This window comes from Colobus angolensis, unplaced genomic scaffold, assembly GCF_000951035.1.
Source record: "Colobus angolensis palliatus isolate OR3802 unplaced genomic scaffold, Cang.pa_1.0 Scaffold23, whole genome shotgun sequence".
NCBI classification, from domain to species: Eukaryota; Metazoa; Chordata; class Mammalia; order Primates; family Cercopithecidae; genus Colobus; species Colobus angolensis.
The window spans coordinates 13546292-13573807 of NW_012115488.1; the positions used below are offsets into that span (position 1 = coordinate 13546292).

The 27516-nt window shown below is 36.7% G+C and overlaps 1 protein-coding gene across 5 annotated transcripts in view; it reads right to left on the bottom strand.

The window, feature by feature from the left end:
• The window catches only part of MCTP1 (multiple C2 domains, transmembrane 1), a 599307-nt gene that overhangs the window by 70998 nt on the left and 500793 nt on the right, over positions 1-27516 (bottom strand). For 3 of the 5 annotated variants that reach the window (XM_011944270.1, XM_011944268.1, XM_011944269.1), the window contains 2 exons: positions 22631-22750; positions 3006-3059 (listed from right to left, as the gene is read on the bottom strand). In XM_011944270.1, coding sequence (XP_011799660.1) covers positions 3006-3059; positions 22631-22750 — 174 coding nt within the window. The remainder of the gene's footprint in view (positions 1-3005; positions 3060-22630; positions 22751-27516) is intronic. The other 2 variants (XM_011944271.1, XM_011944272.1) reach the window with 1 other exon arrangement.

Here is a 27516-nt window from a genome sequence, read left to right on the forward strand (position 1 = left end):
TTACAAAGCTATTATGTTAATTACAATTTTGTCTGCTTCAGCTTCGTATACCTGTGTCTTTGTCATGTATATAATTATGCAGAGGGAAAACACCCTCAGCTCAAATGAAATAAAAGATTTCAGTTTCTGCCCACACGGACCTTGTCAAGTAGCCAATGACTTGCCCTTTCATTGTGAGTGACTAATATCAATGCTGGCTCTAAAGAAAGACACTTTTCATAATCGCCCAACAATCTGCTAAGTGAAAACATGTGGACAGGCTTAGGGAAAGCCTGCCAGGGGTCTTGTCGGAATGGAAAACAGGTGCTCTCATTCTGTGCCACGTAATACCCCATTTACCCCCAAGTCCAAAGGTTATAGGACTAATAGCTGCCTTGTGGTAATCAGGGAAAGCCAAGACACTGGCCCTGGTGAAACATCTGGGACATATTTTACATACTTCCAACATATGCTTCAGGTTCAATTAAAGTGAGGCTTTGGCACATTTATTAATCTTTTTTACTTTTATCCTATAAGAGGACCCACTGACCTGACCCTACTATTATACCATATGAGAAAACAGAAATAATGAGAGCTAGAGGTCAGTACCTGCTCGTATGGCAAAGAACACATTTGTTTTCTCATGAAATTCCATTACCCATGACTCTATACACAAACTTTAAATAAAGGAACCAACGAATTTTTCAAAGTAGGAAATTACCCTTCTTCTACTCAGACGCACTGATAGCCAAGACTTAACATTTACCGCTGTGAGTGCCAGTCGAGATGGAAGATGGAACCTTGCAGGATCCTTTCATATTTCCATTTCTTATAGGAAAAACTATATTTCAAGACGTCCACAAGATTCTTCCCTCTATTATTCAAGCACTTAAAAGTCTATTGTAAATTATTACATTTGAGATTTTATTCAGATATGATTTTTATGCTATCAATTGCATTATGAGTAAAAAAGAAAAACCTCCTTTTTCACTTGAATAAAAGGGTTGGATTTATGAAAATCAGCTCACAACCCTTTCTCATGGAAAACACACTGCTTGTCGGCATCCTGTACAGAAGAATACAGTTGAACTCACACTGTAATTTAAGCACTCACTTTCAATCAACATTGGTAGCTAGATCTGAAAATGTGTTAGAAGCAGGGTGTCAATTTCAGACTACCAAACACTAGATTACAATAGATGTTACTCTAGAGATTTGGTGTTGTTTCCCCCCGGCATGTTCCACTTGACATCTATGTTTTGGTGAGCTGGTTAACCAGGTGTGTCTACTTCCCATACTTAACATCCTCTCCATTAAAAATGGCCATAAAAAAGGGAGAGATTAGAAGTACAGAATATCAACAAACTGACTAAAAACATAGGTTGACTTCAAGCAGGGACATTAAGTACTAGACTTCACTAAGGGTTTTCATTTATTAACATTTCTGGGGAAACGCCTGCTGCTGGGACGGATCTTTATGGTGGCTTTAATAATAAAGCAGCAACAAGCAAGAGAAAATGGCCATAAATGGATGGCAGCTCAGTGTTTATCAGCAGAGAAATGATGATTCAGAGCTGGCATGTTGAGTTAAAATACAAGCACTCTACAGCTCTACAACTGACCTTAGCAATAAATCATATCATTTACTGCCAGAAGTGTATGAGTGTATGCTCATGTTATTTAACATTAAAAACAAGCACATATGTGTTTTTGCAGGAAGGAGATTTTGTTAGTTTATGTTTGATGATGTTGCTAATGACTAAATGATGCACAGAAGAAAAATTTCACATAAAAACTCTGTCGATTTAAAAATGAAATAGTGTTAGAAGGGAGAAAGTGTGTGTGTGTGTGTGTGTGTGTGTGTGTGTGTGTGTCTGTTTTCCTTCAAGCACTGAATATTAGGAAAAAAATCATGTAGAGAGTTAACTAATCACTGAATTTTTTGACATTTCTCATACATGCTTCCAACACGCAAATTATTTTATTTTTGGAGACACGGCCTTCAGTGGCACACAAATTCTTACATTGGGATATAACTGTACATCTGTATTGGAATCAAAGGTCAAGGGCATAAATTAAAATATACTGTTTTCCTCCTTTCTTCAAAAAAAAATTCACTGCTTTACCACAACATAAATCAGATTCTGGTGAAGGTCAAAAATCTGGTTTTACATGCCAAACAATGTGGAAATAACGAACGATTTTTTGTCCTCTGCCTCTCGATCTCAACCTAGGACTTTTTAGATTTTAGGTCTGGAAATGCCCAGAGATGATGATGTAACAGCATCACTATCCTCCTTGCCATAGAAAGCGGTAGTTCCAACCCCAGCCACTGCTGCAGTGGTGCAAGATCATCCTAATTCCTACCTCTTGTTGTCCCCTCTCCCTAGGGGACAAACAATCCAAGCAGTCCCAGAAACTGGCTGTTATTTACTGTGGTCACCATCCCCAAATCACCCAGCGATCGAATATAAGCCTCTCTGAATGGGCCTTCCTGATGGAGAAACCACATGGCCATTCCAAACCTCAGCAAGTGCAGTGAACACTGGGGTTATTTAAATGTCCTCTGGAGCACTCTGCACATTCATGTCCTTTTGCTGAACAATTGTTCAAAAATTACAGATGACAATATCCATGTTCAACTCATGCAGGCTATGTTTTCACTCCCCTGTTCCCCCAAAGCATGGCCCGATTTGTAACACTCAAGATAGGACAAATTTTTGCCCTTCGACAACAGTCGTCACTGCTGTTATCTTCATGAGAGCTATCAAGTTCCAGACAAGCTGAATTATTTTTTTTTTGTTCCTGGCAGAAAAATATTTGACCCAGCTCTGGACAAAAGCGAAGAGGATTTATAGCCTTCTCTCCCTCTTTGCAACATGCAGTGGCATTGTTAGGATGATAAACAGCACTGTCCAATTTTCTGGACTCAAACACTTCAACTCCTTTTTTAACTGTCTGTGAAAACAGTGTCATGTCTACATTTCCCCATCCCCAGGTACCCAAGTGCTGGGAAAGATAATTACCTTGTCATCTTTGTCATCTTCTTCTTCCTCGTCCTCTAGTATGTCCTCCACTACCTGCAGACAGAAACAGAAGTCATTTTTTGTGCTCTTAAAGGAGAGAATTTTGTTCTGTCTTTTTGAACCTTTTGGAAATGAAAACTTTATTAACATTTGAAACAGGCACACTGAGAAGGGATATTCGACCTAGAGATAGTGATTAGGAAAATGCTCTGCGTTTCATTGATTAAAACCAGGGAACCGAATCCCAGTTAGGGGAACTGGATTCATGTGAAATGTTTTGTGACAACCTCAAGAATTTGAAATATGCATAAGGTAAACCAACATTAATTTGGGGGATGCTTTAAATCAGGAAATTTCCCTTCTACCGATTCTGCTGTCTGTATTAATCAGGTACTTGAAATTTAGAACTAGATAACTAGGCATGAAACAGCTCTGCTATTTCCAATTTACTTTTCACCAAATTCTAAGATTAAAAAACCATGTCTGTTAATTGATTCATGCTGGTGGTCTATGGCATAAAACTAACAATATATTTTATGGCTCAAATTTTAATTCTTATGTATAAATGTCAAGTCTTGCCTCTCTTACTTTTTGATTTTGTGGATTACCCAAAACTCTCATTTTAATTCTCTGTGATTTTGCACAAGATTATGAGAATGCATATTATAAAATGAAAATTAAAATATATAATTACATGTGTATAGTGTGTGTATAACCCATGTAGTTGGATATGCATATATGTATTTTTAAATGGCTATTTAGCCTACCTCAGCAGAACGGAATAGTCATTTTGGATTTCCCAAATAACTTCCCTTTGCCTTGATCAACATATAACCATTCAGAATGAGACTTCACTCCATTTCAGGCTTTTTAAAATGGTTTTCCGCACTTCACAAACATACACATATGCATGCCACAGAAACCTACAGTTTAAAAAACCTTGGGAGAAGTGTTGTTATTCAAGTAAGACCCAACTTATTGTGTTTATGATATTTGATATGGTTTTTAAATTCCTTTTTTTCCCTGATCCTATATCTCTGAATAGACTCAACAGAAGCATGGTTATCAAATACTTTAAAAGTTTTCTGCCAAAGCTCATAACTTTAGAGGACAGAGACACCTAGCCCTCCTTTCCTGTGTGTGTGTGTGTGTGTGTGTGTGTGTGTGTGTGTGTGTTTTAATACCAACAGGAATATTCAATGGGTGAACACTTTAATAACCAAGACTGTATTATGAAAAGAGTTACATAAACTGAGATAATATATCAGAACTCTGTTATTCCTAATAATTTTTCTCAAATATTCTAAAAGCATTAACTGATTTAAAAGCATAACACAAACACAAACCTCCAGGTCTCATGAACGAATATATAATGAAAGCATCTGACAACCTGTGAGACTGTTCCTGATTTAATGTCGTGCTTTCAATCTTCTGTTAATTGGTAGAATTTTGAGGTCTTTCATTTGGACATTCAGCATTTCAAAAGAATCACAGTAGTGCAATATGCAGTTTTGCATATCTGATGAGAGCTTACACTTACTTTGGAGACATATAAAGCAATGAAGATTCAACAAGAAAGATGGACTCTTGACAGTCTCTCTAACTATATCCGGCTACTCCATAGCATTCATTATAAACCCCTATGTCCAAGGCACATAGTGCTAGGTAATGTGGGAATACACAGATAACCCACAAAACTTCCTCTTTACTCCTACCAGCCCTCCAATGGCTTATTATCCAGTAAAATTTAAACAGGGTTGATCAGATAAGCTTTCATGTTAACCTTTCATTTCCTTACATTTAAAGTATTTGCATCACAAATATAAACACAATAGTGACAGTATATAGTTGAAGTGATATATGCTAGGCTATTCCAAATTGGGCTATTTGTGAGGGGTTTAAGATGGAAAAGAAGCTACATGGGTACATTGTGTTGCTTCAGAAGAATTCACCTAACCCTTGTAAGATTTTATGAAATGATGATTATTTCGTACCTCTGATAAAATTATCTGTTAGATTTAAATGAAGCAATTTTTTTTTTGCTGAAATTACCCATGCAGATTCATATCAAATACATCAAGGAAAATGAGATGAACACTATACTTTTACTGCTGTGAACAAACTCATTATTATAGCTACTTATAATTAAGAATGTATAATATGCCTCTTCTCTGCAGTACTTACTATCATATTTCGGGTGCTATGAAGGCAGAATGGTGGTGGGCTGTGCCTAGCAGATTGTCAGGTACATAATAGGTGTTCATGAAATATTTTTTGATGGAGTGAATAGTGAATGCATCATCTATTCTTCATATCATTTAACACACTTTGGGTCAAGTGCCTATCATGTATCTCACAGAACTGACTTAGTTCACCTGGAAGGACTTATACCTAATCAATGATGCAGATTTATAAAAGCAAATATTCAAAATGCTTTCAAACATTTGCCTGAGAATAGAACTCATGAATATTTAACCATTAAGATTGGAGAATCTCCACTATCTTCAAATTAATTTTCAAAAATTCAAGATAAGATTAAGCCATAAACAAGCCAGTAGCTTAATTTACACATTTTACAAATCAGCTGTGGATCTGCTGTTCAAGTATGACTCAAAGAGGTCTACAGAATCAGGCTCTTCATTTGCAAAACCCAAACTGTTCTTACCCTGCACAAGTGGGTAATTGGCTACGCACAATTGCTCCACAAATGTGCAGCCAGAACCACCCAATACAACCATTTGCTTTTACATTTGGCAGAAAAGTGTTGTGTTAGTGAGAGGCCTTTTTGCTGTGTTTTAGCGCTCTAGTGAGGGCCTTTCTCCTCCTCCAGTGCATTTTTAAAGTTACATCATAAACATCTACAAGTGAGGATTTATAATACTGATAGTTTCCTATTGATGCCTTTAAGCTGCTTCAGAATACATCCCACCATTACATTTTGCTCAGGTGAAGCTGAAGGTGCCTTAGAAAATGGAGATGATAATAGCACCTATCTCACAGTGTTAAGGATCCAATGAGATAATGCATAAAAGTGCTTAATACAGTTCCTGTATCAAAGGAAGTACTCAAAAATGGTAGCTATTAATAAAAATAAAATTGCATCAAGTTAATATTTTAAACATTAATTTTCAGAAATTAAACATTTTTTTCCTGGACAAAATATTCTGTGCTCTTAATGACACACAAAATTCTGATTCATGTTTTCACTGACTATAAGAAACACATAGAGGGATACAGGTAGAAGTGTGGATAAAGATTCCAAATTAAAATGATGATGCTTTCACAACTAATTTTCAGGCTTTAATGGTCCAGTGAAATGGATGACTTTGAGGACAAGAGTGTCTCAGAAGCTGAGCTGTGCTTTAAGACAAGAGCTCCAGCCAAATGCAATGAACATCGAAACTGCAAACTGAGCTTTTAAAAACAAACTGTATATATCACTGAAGTGCATTTAATGACTGCACAAAATTGCAACCCTTCCCAGAGAAATCAAATAACACCTGCTATTTAGGATGAGAGTGCTGGAGTTTAACACTTAACTAAGGAAAACAAAAGAAAGGAGTCCTGGTATCAAATTCTAGCTCTTTCCTCTTCAAATGAAACCAAATAAGCACTACATCATTTTGTTTTCAAGTATACAAAGTCCAGTTGCCCAAACACTTGTCAGCAATAATTTAATTAACAACATATACTATATGCAGGATTTCCTTGAAGGGGAAAAAATGAAGAGTGATGAAAAATCATGTAGTAGAAAAGATACATTCACAAAGTTCAGTTTTTTCTCTTTTTTCTTAAGGGGGAATTATCTCAGATCGGCTCTAGAATTCTCTTTCCAAATTATGCTTTCTGATACCTTGCTTGAAAGCAAGTAGTATTAATCAAACAAAGGAAGGGCACTAGGGAAATCAGAAGGATGTAATGCAAGCAGTTAAAAGTGACATGACCTTCTGTAATGTCGCTCGTCACAGACTTATATGCCACACACTCGAGGAAGGTCTTGAAAGAAACTGATTCTTGGTACTATTCCTTGAATGTAATACTAATAAAGATGACATTTAAAAAAACACACAGACAACCCCAAATGCAGCATGCCAGCTACATTGCAGCCAGAGAATAAATAGATAACATTATTTTAAAAGCATATTTCTTTCTCCATATTCAATATTTGCTGAACATTTGTCGTTAACATAAAATATGTGACTATACATTTAAAAAATACATTTCCAAAGTTAAACAAAATTGTATCTATAGACCATATATTTTGTGGTTTTAGAGGAGCTCTTGTACTATTACAAGACTGTTAATTGTAATCCAACACAACAAAACACTTCATGATTTGCAAGGAAAATGTTATTTGACTGGAAATGTTAATAGTGATGCTGATAATCTGAATTAAAATGAGACATGTTTGGTATTATTGTACCAGAACAAAAATGTATAAGGGAGGTGACCAGAAGGATGCAGTAACAAAAAGATCAATGAGGAAAGGATGAGGGAAAGTGGGTTCAGGTAAACTTCATTATTAAAAACATTATGGGACAGTGACCACTCATTATTGCTTTTTAACACCAATTTAAGGTGCATGTTTAAAACTAATGTGACAAGAGAGGGTTAAAAGGCCCATGAATTATTTTTTAAACACTTCATATTATGATTTTTCCAAGAGTAAATTATTCCACTTATTTAAATCCCTTTGAACAAAAAGGAACCAAAAAAAATCTTGGTTATGTTAACCTTGGAAGGACTGAGTACTCTGCAACCAAACCTTTCAAAAGCCAGTGCTGATACAAACCAGTTTCTTTTGTGTTTGCTTCTCTTCCTTGGAATTAAATGGATGTTTTACTATGTTCAAAATGAATAGTTGCACAACTCAAATTGCTTTACTCAAATATGGTCTATAAAAATGCAACACATTTACACATTTAAAGAAATTGCTGCTGTCCAGATGTGCAACCATGTTAAAATATTAAAGAAAACTGACACAAAAGAAAGAAGTTTCATATTTAGTTTCATATTCATAGGCGATCCAAACTTGTACAGATGCTTATATTTGGATACATTACAAACTAAATGCCTATTTCTACCCTAGAGATATGGAAGAATTTGGGGAGAGTAGTATTCTTTAGCATGGTCTGGAGTTCATTTATATCATTGTGTGTGTGCGTAAACCATGCAGAACATGCATTTGTGTGCCAATGGATTTATTACACATGTAAGTATGATATGAAATGATGGAATGTCTATTGATGGAGAAGATGCATACAATCACTCAAATGATTTCAAATCACTTGAAAGTACCAAAGGTCAGGTTGAAGACTTTTGTGGTAAGATCTTTATAGGTGTGCTAGTGCAGACATTTTTACAACAGGACACCTTCTCACAAGATTTTTGAGAAGAAACAAACTTTTGCAAAATGTTGTAATTAAACTGTATACATAATTCACTCCATGTTTATAAGAATAATACGACTCAATCAAGTCTGGGATATACTGTTTCATCCAGTACATCTCAAAAGCAACTGCATATATGATGGCTGCTTAGTTTGATTCACGCTATTAAGGATTTGACCTTGGAGGATTTCAGCTACAGTAGTCATCAAGATAACTGAACCACTAGATGTAATAATAATTAGTGTGATAGGCTTGCTTGGGAGGCTGAATATACTGCAATACAAAAGAAGGCAGTCTAAAAAAAAAAGAAGAGCATTAGTACTTACTGCTAAAAGACTTCCTGATTTTTACAGAGACACTCAAAAACAATTATTATTCTTGCAAAATGCATTTCCTTGGCTCATTCTGGGAAGTGTCATGTTGTAATTTAGTCTGATTCTTAATAAGGAATGTGGTTTTAATGTGGCTATCAGATGACTTTTGATGCATGTCACTGATTATGTACAGCATGCCTTCTGCATCATCAACAGCAGTATTTGTTGTATAATCTGGTTTACTATAAGGTGCAAAGACAGTAAATTTACTTTACTGACCAAAAGTATGTTACCTTTTATTTTTAAGTGTCAGCTTAATATGCAGAAAAACTCTTCCATTAAGAAAGGTGAAACAATAACATAAATTCTGTAATCAGTATAAGCCTCTTAAATTTCTTTTCATATTTCCTTTTCAGTATTCTTAAGTGTTCATTCTATTCTTACACAAAGCACTGAACAGAATTCTAGAGTTTATTTGAACTCTGTCTCCATCTAAAGGCTTTACAATGTATTGGATTTTTTTTGCTTGCAGGAAAATTCTAATCTTGATGTCTTTAGGATATTGCATATTAATTCAATTGAGTAGGAAAAAACAGGTCAACTATTAACCTGGAATGTGCTTTTTAAATAATGCTTTAATGAAACTATATTATTTGTCAAGGGAAAAAAGTATATACCAAAGGCCAAAAAATTGAGTTGTTTAATGTGCTTTGCAAGTAAAATTAAAAGCTAACTCTACTCACCATGAATCTACTTTATAAAATTTAATGTTTACAAAATATTTTCATACATTAATAAACAGAGTACAAATAAAGAAAATTATGTACATAAGCCTCTATATTTAGAACCAAATTTCCATTCCAGAACCTCAACTTTGTAACAAAAAGGCACAATTTTAAATGCTTCAAACTTTGAAAACAATCTTAGAATTTTTTTAAGTGTCTAATAAAAGGTCCACATTTAAAAAATTTTCTGTAAAGCAAGAAAAGGGAGCTGCTGTGACATTTTAAAGAGTAGCATGTCCTGCAATCTTCTAAATATGCTTTGTTCCAACTCCATCAATAATTTTGGGAGCTGCAATAGGCAAGTTAGTTTTCAGGTAAATGCACAGTTTAGCACAAATATGCAAAATACTATGGAAATATTGGAATGTATTTCCATATACGATTCCATATATGGAATAGCATGGAAAATACTACACTTTGGGAACATTAGGGATCTTTAAAGAATATACTTTGAAAACAACAAAAAATTTACCTTGGAGATTAATGTCAGCAAACTTTTGGACCATACTGATCTGTTAGGTTTGATTCACTTAAAAAAAATTTATAGCAACCCTATTTTAAGCAATGTGTTGTGGGTCGTAAAGACGGTGAGTGGAATGGGTGTATATTTGCAGAGAATATTCTGATACTAATTTTATTTTTCTTTTTCTCTTCTTTTCCATCTAGAATATTTTGAGGCCTGAGGACATTATGTCAGAAAATTTAAAAATGGAGCATGTTTTGTATGTCAAAAAAATCATAGTCAGAAAACTTCAGTTCTTTTCTTATATCCTTTTCTATAAATAATTTTTTTTTATCTTTTTTATATAAAGAATAATCACCTCACAAAAGAAAGTCCTAGTGGGTTTAGACCTACATTTGGACTGAAAAGAATGTCTGTGGTGAATGGTGAATTGTAGCATAAAAGCCTGAATGAAAAGAATGTTCATGAAACTTCACACAAAACCTCCAAACCGTTATATCATGAGCTTCCCACAATATAACACAGAGCTCTATATCCCAGGAAAAGCCTGCCTGGTCTACTTATCATTCCTGCTTTATGTAGTGTACTGTGTGATTGCTAAATTAGTATACAATGCATTTATAATATTTATAGTATCAACATTTAGTTAAATAACCTTTATGTAAGATTTATGTTGTTTTTTTATTTCTCATTTAATGGCAAATTATGAAGAGCATGTTTCATAAAGATAATTCTCCATTTAAATTCATCAGTCCATTAAATATTAAAATTATGTTTCTGATGCAATCGAGAACAAATTTGTCCAGCTTCAGTGATTATTTGCACTCATAAAAATTAGGCTTGATTAATAAAATTTAAATGCTTGATTAAGTTGACATTTTCATGTTCCATTCTGATTTATTAAAATTAGTCTCCATCTCCAGGCCTGGTATGCTGGTGTAGGTTTACCTTTCCCCTCCTCTTACCCGACATCCTGAGCGAGGCTGTTAGAAAGGAGGATTTTGCTTTTGGACTCAATGATAATTTCAGTGAAACGCCCTGTTCTTCACTCATGGTACTGCCTGCCTTTGTCTTCATGCACTGTGCACAGTGGAGGTTTGTATTACAATAATCAAGAAAAATGTTTCTTTCAAATATCTATGGATATGACCTGTAAAATGGCATATGCTTATGGTATTTCTGTAAAATTCAGTTACTAAGGTGCTTTACATTGTTGAAGACTGCTTTGCTCAAATTTCTTCATATGCTCTTATTGATAAAAATATAGTTTTTATTTTTTGTGGGACTTCCGTATACATTGCAAGAGGACTATGGATACAGGAAATCTTACTGTGGCAATGCTATTATCTGTCTACAGGCTTAAAACCAAGAAAAATGACTCATGGCCATGAAAAACCATTCTCTTCAACGGACTTACAAGGGAACTCAAGAGAAATAGTGACATATAATGTCTAAGCTCCCACTTGCTTGCTGTTTTACACATGGCAAGGTTCCCAGGTGTCATCTATTGAGCACTTACTCTATGCTTAACATGTGTTGTCTCTTAAATTCTTAGAAGACTCTAACTAGGTACCTATTGTTCCCATGTTATTGGTGAGGAAATTGAGGCATAGCAGAATGAATAAACTTGTATAGCTAACAAGTAGAAGGTTTGGAATTTAATCCCAGATCTTCCGAATTTCAAAGTTTGGACTTTTAACCTCAAGCCACTGGAAAGATACAGTGGTAATGCTTATCTTAAAGGTGTTTTTGCTGTTGCCTATGGGAGTATAACCCATTTGAAAACTTTATTTAGGTAAACTGACTGTCTCCTGTTTAAGCAATGCTATCAGAACATTCAGTTAGTTTCTAAAGAACTGATAGTGTATGCTAGTTTTCTTTTTTTGTATAATGAAGTAAATTCAGTAAGTAATACATGGCAAAAAAATGTCCTGGAAGGTGTATTTTAGTTTGGTCACTGAAACATACTGTTCCAGTTCTATGTACATAAGCGTAGAAAGGCCTGAAAGTCGTATGCTCTTGACAAAGGTGTCTCATACAATGCTTTAAAAAATGAACACAAAACTCTCAGCGTTATTGGACTTCCTAATAGTTCTGATTTATAAACACTTTCCACAAGCAGATAAAGACATATAATTTGGTTTCCACTTTTAGTTTGTTAATTGGGGTCTTAGAATTTCTTGTCACCTTTCTAAACCAAGGACAATAGTTCTCCACAAATACATGAAACTCTCTGCCAGCACCACCCTTCCCCCACCACCACACAGAGAACAATGATTAAGACTAGAAATGCAAACTAGTTCTAAGGTCATGAGTCAGGCAGAAGGTACTTCTGTTGGCCCCTTTTCCTCCCTCCCCAGGTTTAGAATAGTTTGGCTTTCTGCCAAGAGGAGAGTGCAAAGTCATTTAGAAAGAACAATCAGGAAATAATCACTGGAAATCGGTAGGATAACACATTCACCCTCAAACCAGAATTGGGGGTATCCTTATTTTCCTCCCTAGTCTTACATCTCAGTTACAGAAATGACAAAGTCCTGAGGGCAGATATTTGGAAGAACAGAAATGCTAAGACCCTTTGGCAGATATATGGGTGGACACTTTGGAGAACCATCAAGATGGTGAATTCTTTGGATCCTAAGAGGATTTGAGGGGTTTAGGAAGCTGGTTTTTCAGTGACTCTCTGGGGCTCCAGGGTTCAACTGTGGCTCAAATAAGTGAAAATCAACCATTTATGGGAGCAAGAATTTCAGATTTCCTTCAGAGTTGCCAAAAACAATTCATTTGGTAGAAAAGGAGTTGGGGAAGAAATCCTCTATAAGAACTAAGAGTACCTCTTTGCCTCATTATATTCTTATATGTATCTCTGGAGAACTGAGCAAGGTGGGAAGAATTCAGAAAGATGGTGGAGGCTAAAATATGAGAGTAACTGGGAACAACCTCTAGGGCAACTACCACTAACTTTAAATTGGAAGTCTCTCTTCTGAGTCCTATTAGAGCTAAAGCAAGAAGTGTGCATTCCAGTGAGGAGAATCTTTAGTAAATTGACTTTTAAAAATAGAAGTGTTTCCTTTACATCTTTCTCTATTTGAACAGACAGGTCATGTACTGGTAATACTCATCTTCCACCATTCTACCATTTTTATCTTTTCAATTTTCGGTTTGACTCCAGTTTGAGAATTGAGTAAAAAGGATAGCGAATAAACTCAAGAAGTATTAAAACCAAACATGGAGCTACTAAGTGAAAACAACAGACTGGGGCGTGAAGAACAGTGGCCACAGGTAGCTATTTAACGCCCTGTTTCATTATATATGCATCACTCACACACATATATGCAGGAGTATCTATATGTCTTTTGACGGAACATTCTGCATGCTGTGTACAGACCTCTATCACTGCACCTATTATATTCATATATTCTATTCAGTTGTTTCTCTCACTAGACCACAAACTGTCCTGGGCAAGCCATGTATCTTCATCATCTTTGAACCACAGTATTATTAGTGCCTATAAATGTTCAATAATATTTGTTGAATGAAAGTAATTATGCAGAAAAATTAGATAATTTTTGATTTTGAAAGAAAGATCAGACTAAAATATTTTCTTTTTAGTTTATTCTAAAATAAACTATTTTTAGTAACTCAGAGCAAAATGGTCCGAGCCATTTTGCTGTGTTGAGATTAGACACACAAATGAAAGATTCAATTAGAACAATCTGAGGAGGACCCACAGTGAGCCAGTTATGACAATATAATGAGAGTGTTGTGATTTTTATTGTTATGATTACTTTCTAACTTGGTCATGAAGTCTGTCTCTTGAGAGTGACCATGAGCCAAGAGAGCCATTTTCTAGAGTGCTCTGATGAGAGGAAAGTAAGACTCAGGTGTGTCAGTCAGATGAGACATATTGAGAAGGTGAACCCAAAGTGCATAAAATAAGAAATTTAGTACTTACTGGTCCCAGAGAGGTTAGGGATGCCAATGGGAAACCGAGGGAAGGCTGGAAGCGGCAGAGAGCTCAACCAGGGGGTGGGACACGCAAGAGAAAAAGAGGAGCCGTCAGACTATGCCTTTATTAAGGTCTATGGGTGTTATCCCGTGGCTGGTTTAAAGAGAGCACGAGGGGAAATGCTGACTTGGCTCCAGTGCTAACCATTAGGTTTCATCATGGTCAGCAGCTGTGGGGTGTGTTGGGCCAATGGGATGAGAAGCAAGTGGGCTACAGCATAAACAACCACACAGAGAAGGTAAGCTTTAACTAGCCAAAGGGGACGGGTACTGCTAGGTTTCAAATAACTCACGTCAGGCCTTAAAATGGATGCCTAGGCAGCAACTATATGAAACAAATTTATGACAGATGTGGGAACTCAGAGGTATGGGCTCATTTAACCTCTTAGAGTATGAGTTGGTAGGGTCAGACTGGTAGTAGGGGGTGTCAGGGATGGCTCTCCAAAAGAAAGAATAATGATAATTAGTGGTTACCCAGGCACAGCTGTATAAAATGTTAAAGGCTTAATGGGTTGCAAATTAATATTAACTACCAAAAACCTTCAAAATGCATATACTCTCACCCAGAAATTCTTCAAGGACTTTCCAAAGCATATTACCAGAAAGGGACCCAAAGATTTCTTTAGGGTTTTCTTCATAGCATTGAGAAAGTAAAATATTTGAAGTGGGCCAGGCACGGTGGCTCACGCCTGTGACCCCAGCACTTTGGGAGGCCGAAGTAGGCGGATCACTTGAGGTCAGGAGTTCCACACCAGCCTGGCCAATATGGCAAAATCCTGTCTCTGCTACAAAAAAAAAAAAAAAATACAAAAATTAGCCGGGCGTGGTGGCAGGTGCCTATAATCCCAGCTACTGGGAAGGCTGAGGCAGGAGAATCGCTTGAACCCAGCAGGTGGGGGTTGCAGTGAGTTGAGATCACACCACTGCACTCCCACCTGGGTGACAGAGTGAGACTCTGACTCAAAAAAAAAAAAAAAAAAAAAAATTGAAGGAAATATTTCTAAAAACTGTCTAATTAAGAAGACTGGTGCAGTGGCTCGCACCTGTAGTCCCAGCTAGGCATGAGGCTGAGGTGAGAAAACTGATTGAGTCTAGGAGTTCAAGGCTGCAGTGAGCTATGATTGCACCACTGCACGCCAGTCTGGGCAGCAGAGGGAGACCCTGTCTCTAAAATACACACACACACTCATATAGTGAAAATTGTATAGAAATTAAAACTTATAGTAGACTGTTTTCCAGGAATATGAGGGATATTTCCAGATATGTTGCAGAATATAAAAAGCAGGTGAGCTAAAATGGGTTAAATGTGACTCAATTTTTATAAAAAACAAAACATGTGTGATAAGAAATATACATTTACATTTGTAAGTATATTTTTAAGAAAACAGTAGAAGGCATGGAAAGAGTGTATAGAATATTTGGGAAACTACAAGTGTACTCTGCTCCAGATACTCCTGCGACTGCTGGGGCTATCCCACCCTGGTCCTCCTCCTTTTCAGACCCACTACTTTGGAAGGTCTTCTTTTCCCAGGGTGAAAGGCCCCTCTTCCAACCCCTGTCTTAGGTGGGTCATAGCCTTCATGGCTGGACAGCCACCTCCTCATCAACGCCAACCGTGTTTCCTACAAGCCTGGTGTGCCAGTGGAGGAGCCCCGAAGACCATCCCAGGATGATGCACCCCATAAAAGTACAGTCTTGCAGGGGCTACAGCCACCTGCAGTGCACTTGTGTCTTTGCCAGCCCTCTGCGGCTGCAGAGCCACCATGCATCACACTCGGACCTCAAACTCTTCATGTGCGGCACCTCGGGCAAGGATTTCAAGCTCTTCCACCATGTTGCACATCTGTCCTCAGTGCTCACGTGACTTCCAGGCCTCTGCTAAGTTCCAGAACCTGCCTGCACTGCCTTTCTCCAGCCACCACATCTGTCCCATGCTGCACCATTCCCACCCACGCTCTGTGAGTACTGGCTTTGCAGACCTTACTGCCTTATTCTGGGCCTGAGTTTCCTCATATGTCCAAAGGGAGAAGCATCACTCTTTTTTTCTCTTTTCTAGTTGTGTCGTGAAGACAAAAGGATTGCCTTCCCTGAGCCTGTGGACTGGGTGAATAGGAGGTAAAGCAGGGAGCATAGGCCTGCGAGTCAGCTGGAACTACCTTCCCATCCAGCTGTGCTGCGCTAGCCTTTGCAAGTGGCTTAGTTTCCTGCTCTCCCAAGTGGCAAGCAATTGTCCAGAAGAAAGTGACAACAAAAGAGTATGGCCATGGTCTGGTTCCTTTCTGTTTTCTCACCCTTAAGCCACTACTCCCACCTTTTGCTCAATAAACATTGCATACTCCAAAACAAACAAAAGCAAAACAACAACAACAACAACACACATAAACAATCCTGTTGGAATACTGAGGGGGATGAAGCTGAAACTATGGTTTAGGTGGGGCCTGCTCCTGACGGGTCTTCTATACTTGAAGATGTTGGGGAATACTTTTATTTCAGAACTGTCACCTCCCTACAGGTCTGGAGGTAAGAATGAAAGGTACAACTGAGATAGAGTTGCCAGATAAATATAGAACATCCACTTAAACTGGAATTTCAGATAAATTAAGAATGTTATAAAAACATATAAGTGTAAGTATGTCCTGTTGTTATCTGAAATTTCCATTGAATTTGGCATCTGTGTTTTTATTTGCTAAATCTGACAACCCTAAATTGGGTACAAATTCATAGGGCTTCAGGGCTGGAATTTGAGGGAAATTTGCAAAGTAGAAGGCCTGGTCATCTACTGAGAGGGAGGGGACAGTGGTGGGGGGACTTGGGATGAGTGAAGAAAATGTGGAGATCTTGTTGGTGCAAATCCAAAGCCTGATGACGATGGTTATTAACATATTGGGTTGCACTATGTACAGCAAGTGATTATCTAACAAGGCTAAACAGTTGGTGAACAGCTTTGAGAGGGGTCACAGGGGATAAGCTTTCTACCAACATCTGATTGGCTGTTGATTCTACTGATTTATCCTAGTGATCGTGTTGGAAAACTAAAGGTCTGGTTCTTTTCATGGTCCTCCTCAGATTTTTTTCAAGCTCATGACCTTCTGAAAAAAATTGAGAAAAATGCTGTTGAAATAAGCACGAAGAAGAAAAGAGTGATCATCCATTTTTAGATGTGTTTACAGGCTGTATGACTCAGTGTTGCTTCTGCTAAGAGCACTGAATATGTGGTCTTTTTTGGTACTGAGAGGCAAACACAGGAAACTTGTGGTCTATGCTGCTTTCAGTGAATGATAAAACTCTTACTGAAGTAGAGAGAGTCTAACTGTACATTCAGAGTGCTTTGCATATGACTTCCTCTCCTCTGTGAGCTTGGCTTTGGCCAGCCTCTTTAGATCCTGTTAGGAATACTTGACTTATTCAGTATTCCATATATTCCACCACAGACTTCTTTGGAATGGAGAACACTGGCTGACAGAATAATAAATGTGCTTGGTTTATAGGAGCTCAAGTCAATCAGATGTTTCTGTGGTGGACCATTCCAAACTGTTCAATCAACAGCACTTATGGCAAAAAGTGCTGCTCTTAGGAGCTTTATTTGTAGAGACAAGTGCTCTGGGTCTCATTGGAACAGACCTAATGGGAGACAATATTCAGTACTGTTCTGAAAGGGAAATGGAGAAACAAATGCTTTGTCATGAGAAGGAGCTAACTAAACATTTCAGTATTTCCTAAAGTATTTTAGCAAGGCAGACTCTGTCTCAATTTGTGTCACAGTCATATCATGAGTCAGAGAATGATTTCATTGATCTGCCCCACTCTTCAGTCTTTTAATGCCACCATTGATTAGATAACTGAGATTGTTGTGTAGGAGGAATATCATGACAGTAAAAATGAATGTTCTTTTAAAGTGTAATTAAAAAACACAGCTTGAAGAATTTTTTGTGTCAAAGATATTCAAAAATTGCTTTGACACAAAAAGATTTATTCACATATATGAAGAAGTCAGCTTTGATGGACTCCTCCCATGGTCACCTTGGTGAATGGAAGGTAGTCCTTCTGGTCATGAATGCTTTGGAAATTAATGGTGGCATGTGGGATAGAACAGATGACTAGCACCGATTCATGTGAGGTTACTGGGTACCTCATAGGAAGGAATCTGGAGACAACGGGGATTCCATGCAAGGCCCTGGACACTAAGAAAGCAGTCCTTTGGGAAAGGAATGCCCACGCGTGTACCATAGATACAGCCTGGGACTTTACAACAGGGCACAATTGGGTTCACATCACACTTGCTCTGGGGAGTTGCTTACTTATCATCCTTGATACTGAATTTTCTGATTTGTAGAATGGGGATAAAACTATTTAGAATTATTTACTTGATATAATTATTGTAAAGGAAAAAAGGAGGTGATGTCTCTAAAAGGCTTAGCAGGATGCCAGATACATAGAAATTGCTTGATAAATATCCTTTCTGTTTCCCTCAGTGAGAGATAGGGAAGACATGGGATGAGGGGTGTGGGAAAATTACTACTTTCTATTAATATGTCGGCTTAAAGGTGTAGTTAGTGCTACTGGGTTTTCTGTAATTCGTGGGAGAAACTTGTTTTAACAGTGCCCAGGGAGAGGTGGGATATATCCCCAGCAGAAAATGTGATTGACTGGTGGTTCGGAGTATAAACTTCGGGGAGACTGCTCTGTGTTCTAATACTGGTTCTGACACTTTCTGTGTGGTTTTGGATAAGTTATTTAAACTTTCTGGCACTGTTTCCCTGTATGTGCAGTAGAAATGATACTTACAGGGTGTGCAATAGGCCCCTGGTTTGCTTGGCTAACCTATTTCCTTCATTCTCTGTGACTTGATTCTCTTTTCTCAAGGAAGAGCTCTTGCAGCCATGCTTGTCTACATGAGCATGTTCCTTTGCTTACAACTGATGAAGAGACCTGGCGGGGGGCGGGGGCGGCAGGTCACTTGACTTAGGAGGATCCAACCCATTGGCTGGGCTAACACAGTCAGCTTCTCTCTTGGAGGAGGACTAAATCACATAGTGAATATAAAGTACTTCACACAGAGCCCAGGGTATAATGATGTTTCAGTAGTTTTTAAATCAAAGTAAAAGCCATTTCCTGGCATCTACTCTTCCACTTTCAAAATGTCTCTCTACAGTCACTGTAATTTGGATAGTTGGTACATGGCAATGGCATGTACTAGGATAATAGGCAATGCTGGTGAGAACTTTTCCCAGGTTTTGAAGTGACAGCTCAAACCAAGAGAAGGATGACATTCCTATCTTTATATCCCTTTCATGCCAGGGACATTTCTGAATGAAGCATGTCTTCAACGGTTTTCTCTGGAAAAGCTTAACAATTCTCATGCTAGAAATTTTAATGTCATAGTCCCAGTCTAGGTATATTCAGACCTAAGATTGCTTATTTTTAACAAGTCCAACTAGGAAATAGCAGAGGTGAAATATTTTTAACCATGCCTCTTTCACATGGGCACCCTCTGTGTCTACAGTTTTAACCTCAGGAATGGCTGTTTACTTATTCTGTCCTTAACAGGTTCAGCTCATTAAACACTGCAAAACTTATTCAGCAAGGATTACATCTGCTTTTGCTCATTAAACTAGAATAGGCACCATGGTGGGGAAAAGGTATGAGGGTTCAGTGCCTGTAATCTTAAGGGTCTCCAAGAAAGGAAAGACTCTCCTTAAACAATAAACACACAAAGAAACACTTTCCTGTTTGGTATTAATCTCAAATATTAGCCAGTACATTGAAGACAGAATTTTACCCATCTATGCATTTTTCATCTTTCACAGTGTTTCTTTTATTTTCTTCTTCAACTTCTTATGTCATGGAAATTTTGTTTCTTTTTCTTTCTTTTCTATGACCTGAAGGTCATTTTGATTTTTCTTTTATAGTTTTCACCCTAATTAAAATTTTGTCAGCTGAATGTATAGAATTTTGTTTTGGTTTGGTTGATTTTTGGTGGCAGAAAATTCTTTCTCTTTCTCTGTCTCTCTTTCCTAAAACAGAGAGTTTCCTGGTTTGGAATCAGCCAATGCTGTGATCAACGCACCTCGGAGATCCTGTAAAGTTTTCACTTATGCTGAAAGAGTCTGCAGTGTCTTTGGGATATCAATATGGACTTACAGGAAAATACCATCCTTCCAGTGCTATGCACTATGCAGGAGAGTCAATTCGTCACAGCATGGCAACCCCTACACACACTTTCCCTAAATTTGTATATATATGTGTGTATGTGTGTGTGTATATATGTGTGTGTGTGTGTGTGTGCGTGTGTGTGTGTGTGTGTATATATATACACATATATATATGCATTCTGTAACCAGCAAAGTATAATCCAGGTTTCTTTTCAAAAGGAGCAACCGGTTCAAATGCACAGCTGGATATGCCAGCAAACACATAATTAGACAAATTGGATTTAAGAGTTACGTAAGGTCTTAACTGAGCCAGTGAATAAGAAGCTGAATGAAACGTTGTGATTGCTGCTCTGGTGCCTAGAAAGAACAGAATATGTGGATCTGTGTGTTTTGGGCAAATAAAAGGCAATTACTGGGAGTTATGGAGTGTAGTTGGCATTCCATGAGAGTTAGACTATAGAATGTTTCACAGTGGGTTGTGCTGGGGAAGAAAAATGTCCATGGCTAAAAGAGGAGCCTGTTAGAGGAGATGTACTAAAAGGAAAGGATTTGGTAAATACTATTTTGAAGCTATATTTTGCAAAAATTATATGATATGCATTTTTTCAATAGGCTATAAAATGTCTTAGAGAATTTTAAGTACAAAAGGATACATTATATATTATTTTTCCTCTAAAAGTGGATGTTTCCAGCCAAGCCAGGTATATTCTGGAGAAGATAACAAGCAAAGTCTACAGTGTCAGAATTTTTCACTAAGAATACCAAAACCAGTGACTAAATATTGAAGATAAGCCCCCTCATAGAATTAAGAAGCTAAAACTAAATTACCAGTTTTTCCTATTTGGAAATAATCTTATTTGCAAATTTGTCTGAAGGCAACAGAATGAAAAGTAGATATTCTTCTCTCTCGACAATCTCCACGAAGTAAACGGGACAAAAAAGCAATTGTCTGAAAGAGTCCTATTTTCTTAAAGAAAATATCCTGAATTAATTGATGAAAGTACCTATTAGTCCCCATGACACCAATGCTTATAGCATTTAGGGCTTGTCTCTCAGTGTGCAATTTAAATATATATCCATAAAATCCTTGCCAATAATACTAATAACTTCTTGTCTATTGATGCTGACTAAACATTAAAATCTCTATTAGCAATCTCATGTTTGGTTCGATATACTTTACAAAGAAGTTTTTGAACATGTCTAATTTGCAAAGCAGGTACTACAGACAGTGACAAATACAAAGGTAAACAAAGTTCCCGTCCCTCAAATTTATAATCTAGTAAGAAAGACAGAAATATAATAGAGAAGTAAACATGGTGTCTTGCTGGCAACTTTGTCACATACTAAAGGAAATTATTTTGAAGAATTTTATATTTTGCTTACATTGCTATTTGAAGTGTATTTTACTTGTGTTATTTAAAACGGAAGTTCTTTTACATTGAAGGTATGTATGGAACCATTAAGATGGTTACTATTAAATATTATACACTACTTTTAAGCTGATGATCAAATAATTCTGCATCATTATGGGCACAGTAGTTGGCAAAAAATCGATTTATGATCTATTATAATCTACAGATCATAAATCAAATAGAGATCCTTAATGGCAAGAAAAGTAGTAGTCTGCTAAGGACCAAGTAGATTCTCGTGTTTGCCAACCTTTAAATTCTTCTCAACAGCAGTCTATTGAGTTATCAAATTGTAAATGTCGTATTTGGAGAAGACACTCCCCTCATTTATTTACATGTGGGAAAGCTTTTTGAAGTTAGGTTGCTAGGGGCATAGTGATAGAAAATCCAAGGGGAACAAAGCTTGGCAGAACATGTGTGATTATAGTGTGGGCAGCTTCTGCTACTTAGTCTAAAACTCTTCTAGAAAGAGAAGGTTGTCTCATACATTCTGCTTTCAAAAATGCCAAAGAGGACAGGTAGATTTAGTATAGCTTTCCCTAGGTTAAATGAAAGCTCTTCATCCTTAAGCTTGATATCTCAATACACCTCTGACACAGAGAAGGATATTTACTGTTGTCCAGTGAACCTGCATTGGACTAAGGTACTTTATACACGTTTCCAGGCCAACAACCATCAATTCTTCATTTCTTCCAATGACAGAGAACAAAGAATCTATCTGTCTTAAGTAAAATACATTCACTTAGTTTGATCACTAATAATTTTGTGACATTGTATCTTAAATCAGGATTCATTAAGATATAACAAATAAGGAGAATAAAGCAATTATTTGAAGTAGCACCCATTTATGATTGAAAATCATAGCTCATTCTTTGGTGTTGCTCCCTGTTTTAGTTTCTACCAAGAGGAGTAATGTTAGAAAGAAGTGAATACTTTCTATTGTGTTAGGACCAAAGAGTCATTAGTTTTGATCTGATAAAATTTTCCTCTAAACTTGAGTATTTACGGACAGAATTTCTGGTTTGTAAAGCCAAATCCAATGTTGATCTTGTCAGAGGGACTAGAATAAGAACAAAAACACATACAAGTAAGAGAGTAGAGACTTACTGTATCACGTTGCCTGTTATCTTTCCCTGATATTATCAAGAAGTAGTTCCATGTCAATAGTAACAACAAAACCAGTGGTATCATGTAGAGCTCAAAGTTCCAGACAACAAAGAGAAAGAGCTGGAGGAGAGAGAAGAGAGAAGAAGGGATGAGTCAACACTGAATTTCATTAAATGGACTCTTATATATACCCTACTTCAAAAACACAAAACCGAATGCTTCAGAACAGGAAGATTTATCTTGAAAACAAAGCCTTGGAAACTTTTAGACATTTTTCTAAAAATATAACTGACCCTTGAAAAGTCACTGGTAAGATTTCCAATCTGTTTAATTTCTATTAAGGAAAAGTTGATATCATTACGTTGTCAAAGAGGAAATTTGAGTTTTTCTCCTCCAGTGAAATTATTGTTAAGTTGAACACAGTTTTTAAAAAGCAGCAAAATGAACTCACTACACTGTCAGAAATAGCCTGGTCTATCTGCCTTAATGATAAAAAATGAATCACTATTTAATATCAGGGACTTTTAAAAAATCTTACTTGGATAATACAACGTAACAAGATTAATACGCAGATGAAAATACCAAGTCTACATCAGAGAGCCCCAAAGATTTCACAACATGAAAAAAAGCACTGCTACCGACAAGTGTACAAAATGGTTGGCTTAACATTTAGCATTATCATAGAAATCAAACAGCTATTACAAGGAAATTTTGTCAAAACAAATTTTAAAATGCCTATTTGTATTATTCTTTTTTAACACTACCTACTTCTCCAAGTATATAAACTTTTTCATTGTAAGATAAATGTTAGATTAAGAACTCAGGGTGGCAGATGGAGTCATTCTAAGAACACTTACATTATAAAACAACACAAAGTTGGATATAAAGTATGACTCACCCCCAACCCACACCAGACTTGTAATCCTGGACAGATCATCTAAATTCTCTGGGTCTATGGCTTTTGCTGTCAAATTAAGGTAATGTTAAGGCAGGAGGCATTTAAAAACTAGATTCCACTCCTGACACTAATGCTAACTAGCCATATAACTTTTAAGCAACTTATATATCTCCTCTTTCGTTTCTTCCCTAGTAAAATGGGGATAATAGGATTATCCACCTCAGGGTTGTGAGAATTAAACCCACTGCTTGGTGCACAGTAATTTCGCAAAAACAAAAACTCAAACTATTATTGTGTACACGTTATTAATACCTTACAAAACACAGAAAGTCAACTAATTATTGATTAAGGTCCTCAAGTAATACAGATTATAATACTGGAAGCTAGAAAGCCCTCTGCCTGCTAAGATTTAGCTGAACATAGCATAACTGGGACTTTCAGCCAGCTGGTTGGAATAACACAAACATCTTGCATTTGATAGGTCAGGAGAGTTAGGGGCAGTGCCCTAAGGACACCCGTGTCAGGCACAGCAGCATGGACCATTTGCAGTCTTCTTAATAAATCTCAGTGAAGCCTGCAGCCTATTTAAATAGCAGAGAAAATTAGACAGTGTGAAATGGTAGGGAGACTCCTGGCCTCAGGGCCAGAAGACCAAGGTTCTGAGCTTTAGAAAGTCACTTTGCCTTAGTGTTCTCATATCTTGACAGAGGTCTATAAATCTAATTGTCTTGAATATTTCTCTAATATTTAAAATGACTTCATGACATTACTGTACCATCTGTTTTTTCAATGTGACATTAAATTTTGAAAACTATATATTTTACCAAATTCTTTTATATTCATAACCAAGAGGGCACCAAACAGCACAAATAATAGTTAAGTAAGCCAAGAAATGATTTTGGACAGAATTACATAGTAACTATAGATTCAAGTTCCTGCATAAGAAAAGTTCCAAATATTGTAATACATGAAGCATGAGCCATATCTTTTATTTTATGAGAAAAGTAGGAAATTTCCAGTAAAAGAAAATATTTCCATTAAATTTTTGAAATTTATACCAATTATACAAAGATGATATAAATAATTGATGGTTATGATTATTAAAATATATTTTTATAAAGATAATTGTTTTTTTGGAAGTGAATTAAGGTAAATCTGACAGATATCAATACATGTAAAAGGGAAAATCATTTTTGGCTAGAGTCTATATTCTTTATTATTTAATTGTAACATTTAGGCAGTCACTAGAATATAAGCTCCTGTAAAGGTAGACTTTTTGTTTTCATTCACTGTTTTATCCCTAGAGCCTGGAACATGCCCCTACAAGTGCTCGATAAGTAAATATTTACTGAATTAATGGATAAATGGACACTGGGTTCCCCAATCATTCAGCAGAATTCTATTTAATTATTTGTATTAGCAAAAGTTCTATAGATCTACTACATAAAACCAAGTGACTTCAGGAAAATGCATTCAGAGTTACAACCTGGGATACTACTAACAAATTTCTCCCTCTGACAAAAAAGTCTACCTTAGTACTTCTAGACAAGATTTTCTTTCCATTTGGCTATGCAGTCATGAACTATTTTGGATATTACGGTCTTTGCTCTTGGACCTTACTTTATGTTTGCCTTTTCTGAGGGCACTCATTTGACTTAGTGTGTTCTGGCCTCATGGATGGGACTCAGATTATCCCATTGCTAAATATGACCAATTGTAATCCTTGTAACCTATTAGGCAGATATATTTTCCCTTCTAATGTCCATTCATTGGTGTTAGGTTCCTCGTCTTATTCAGAATGAATTTCCTCGTAATGTCCATGTATTGGTGTTAGCTGCAGGCCTGTCATCCACAGAAAAAACTTCCTAGATGACAATCCTGCAAGCAATCAAGACATCTCTCATGCCTTCTTCTTCTCTAGGTTTAACATCACCACTTACTTCAAGCATCAGTTACACATTATGGTTTCTAGGCACTTCCCCATTGTAGTCATCTTCCTCTTACCATATCCAAATCAACACATCAAAAACTTTCTTAAAATATAGCACTCAGAACTGACACACACTTCTCATAAATGTCTATGGTATTTTTATATGTCCTAATAACACGGGCACCAGAACATGGATTGGGGAAAGACAGAGGAGAGTGAGAGACAAAGGAAGAAATTATGTTCATTTTAGGAACTCTGGCAATGGAAAAACCATCTCCTTTTCTATTGTGGTTTTAATAATCTAATAATTGGGTAATTGATTGAGGAGTGTCTACTGTTGAAAATATATATTTTTAAAACATGAGGGCTTTGAATAAATTGTAAATACAAAAGCATTTATTTTTCTTTTTCAGCACCTAAATGAAGATTTCAAAAGGTTAAAGAAAAGAACATGAACACAGATTAACAATAAAAATGTATTTATTGAACAAATACGTTATGAAATATTAGATGTTTGAAAGTAGAACAGCCAATCATTTATTCAATATAATATTAGTGATGATTCTCCTTCCTGTTAGCTGCTGAGGCTCCTCTAATAAAGAGAGCCCTCAAAGGAAGAAAGGAGCTTTTTAGCTCATTCACTCCACACTGAAGCCTCTTCTCTCCTCTCTCTTCGGAAAGAGATCTTCTCCTCTTTCCTATAAAAAAACTGAGATAACACAAAAGACCTGGCCTTTAGTGTCCCACTAGAGTAGTAAGAGAAATAAGGCAGCTGGAAGAAACCCGAGGAAGGCCAAGACAATGAAGGATCTGTCCATGGTCCTGATTATACATTTTCAGAGGTATGGGGGAAACAAGAGATATAACAATGCATTAAAATGGGATGGAAAAAGAAATCAAGAAACAATTTTTAAAATCTCTAATGTATTCACAGAATACAGAAATAAACTATAAAATGTCTAGAATTTGTCCAGATCTGCATTTCCGGACTGCTTTTTGCCTCTGTGTGTCATGGAACAAGGACCTGCAGATTTTAGAAATTTTTGATGTTACAGTGTAGTGATGAGGACACTCACAAATGTCTACACAGTGTTGAATTCCTTCACCTCCTTCACTACAGCACCCTTTCTGTATTTTTTCCTCTCTGTCACATAATCTCGTCACGTCTCCCCCATCTCTCCTTTTAATAAGGAAACTTAGGCTGTCTACATTTTACTCTCATGGAATACATACCCAGTTCCAAACAAAACATCTACCCCTACGTTAGTTATCCATGTTCATTAGAGACTAGAACTATTCCAAGAATTTGGTGGCTTTCTTTTTTAATCATTTGATGGCTGTTGTAATTTACAAGTAGAATTCAATACCAGAAAATCTTCAGGGGGCATTAGCCAAATGGTAATAAGTACACACAACCCCCTTCATTAGAAAGAACATTGAGAGTTTTACTCATTATCCTGCATGTTAGAAGCTCTCTGTCAACTGGCCTTGGGCTGTTAGCCACGACTGTGGGATCCCTCAAGGAGCTGCTGCAGTGTGGTACAGTAGAGAGAAGAGTATTTGAATCAGGCCTAGGGCATCCAAGCTCTCTAGTCACTAGCTTTGGGACCTTGGGCAAGTTACTAGATTTCTCTTAGTTTTGTCATCTGAAAAGAGAAAATGATACTATTTACTTGGCAGATTTGAGAAGCAATTAAGCTGATGCTTAATACCTATAAAATGCTCAACAAGCATTATGTGTTATGACAAGCAGGAATTGATTGGCTTACACTACATATAATTTTTTGGCCCTTCCAGCGGCTTATCACTTTTCATATACTACCCTAGAATCCATAACTAACGATTGTTTCAAGAATAAGAGCTATGCTAAAGAAGTCATGCCAACTAAATAGAAAGAGATGATGAAATGAGTGCCACTTTCTGTTTTTCATATTTAATTTGTGGTGACTGAGTGCAGTAATGACCCCAATTTTTCCATGTTTCCCTGTATCCATGACTTTTATAATAGCCTCCCACAATGACTGAGATTAGGCATATAACTTATTTTGGTCAATGACA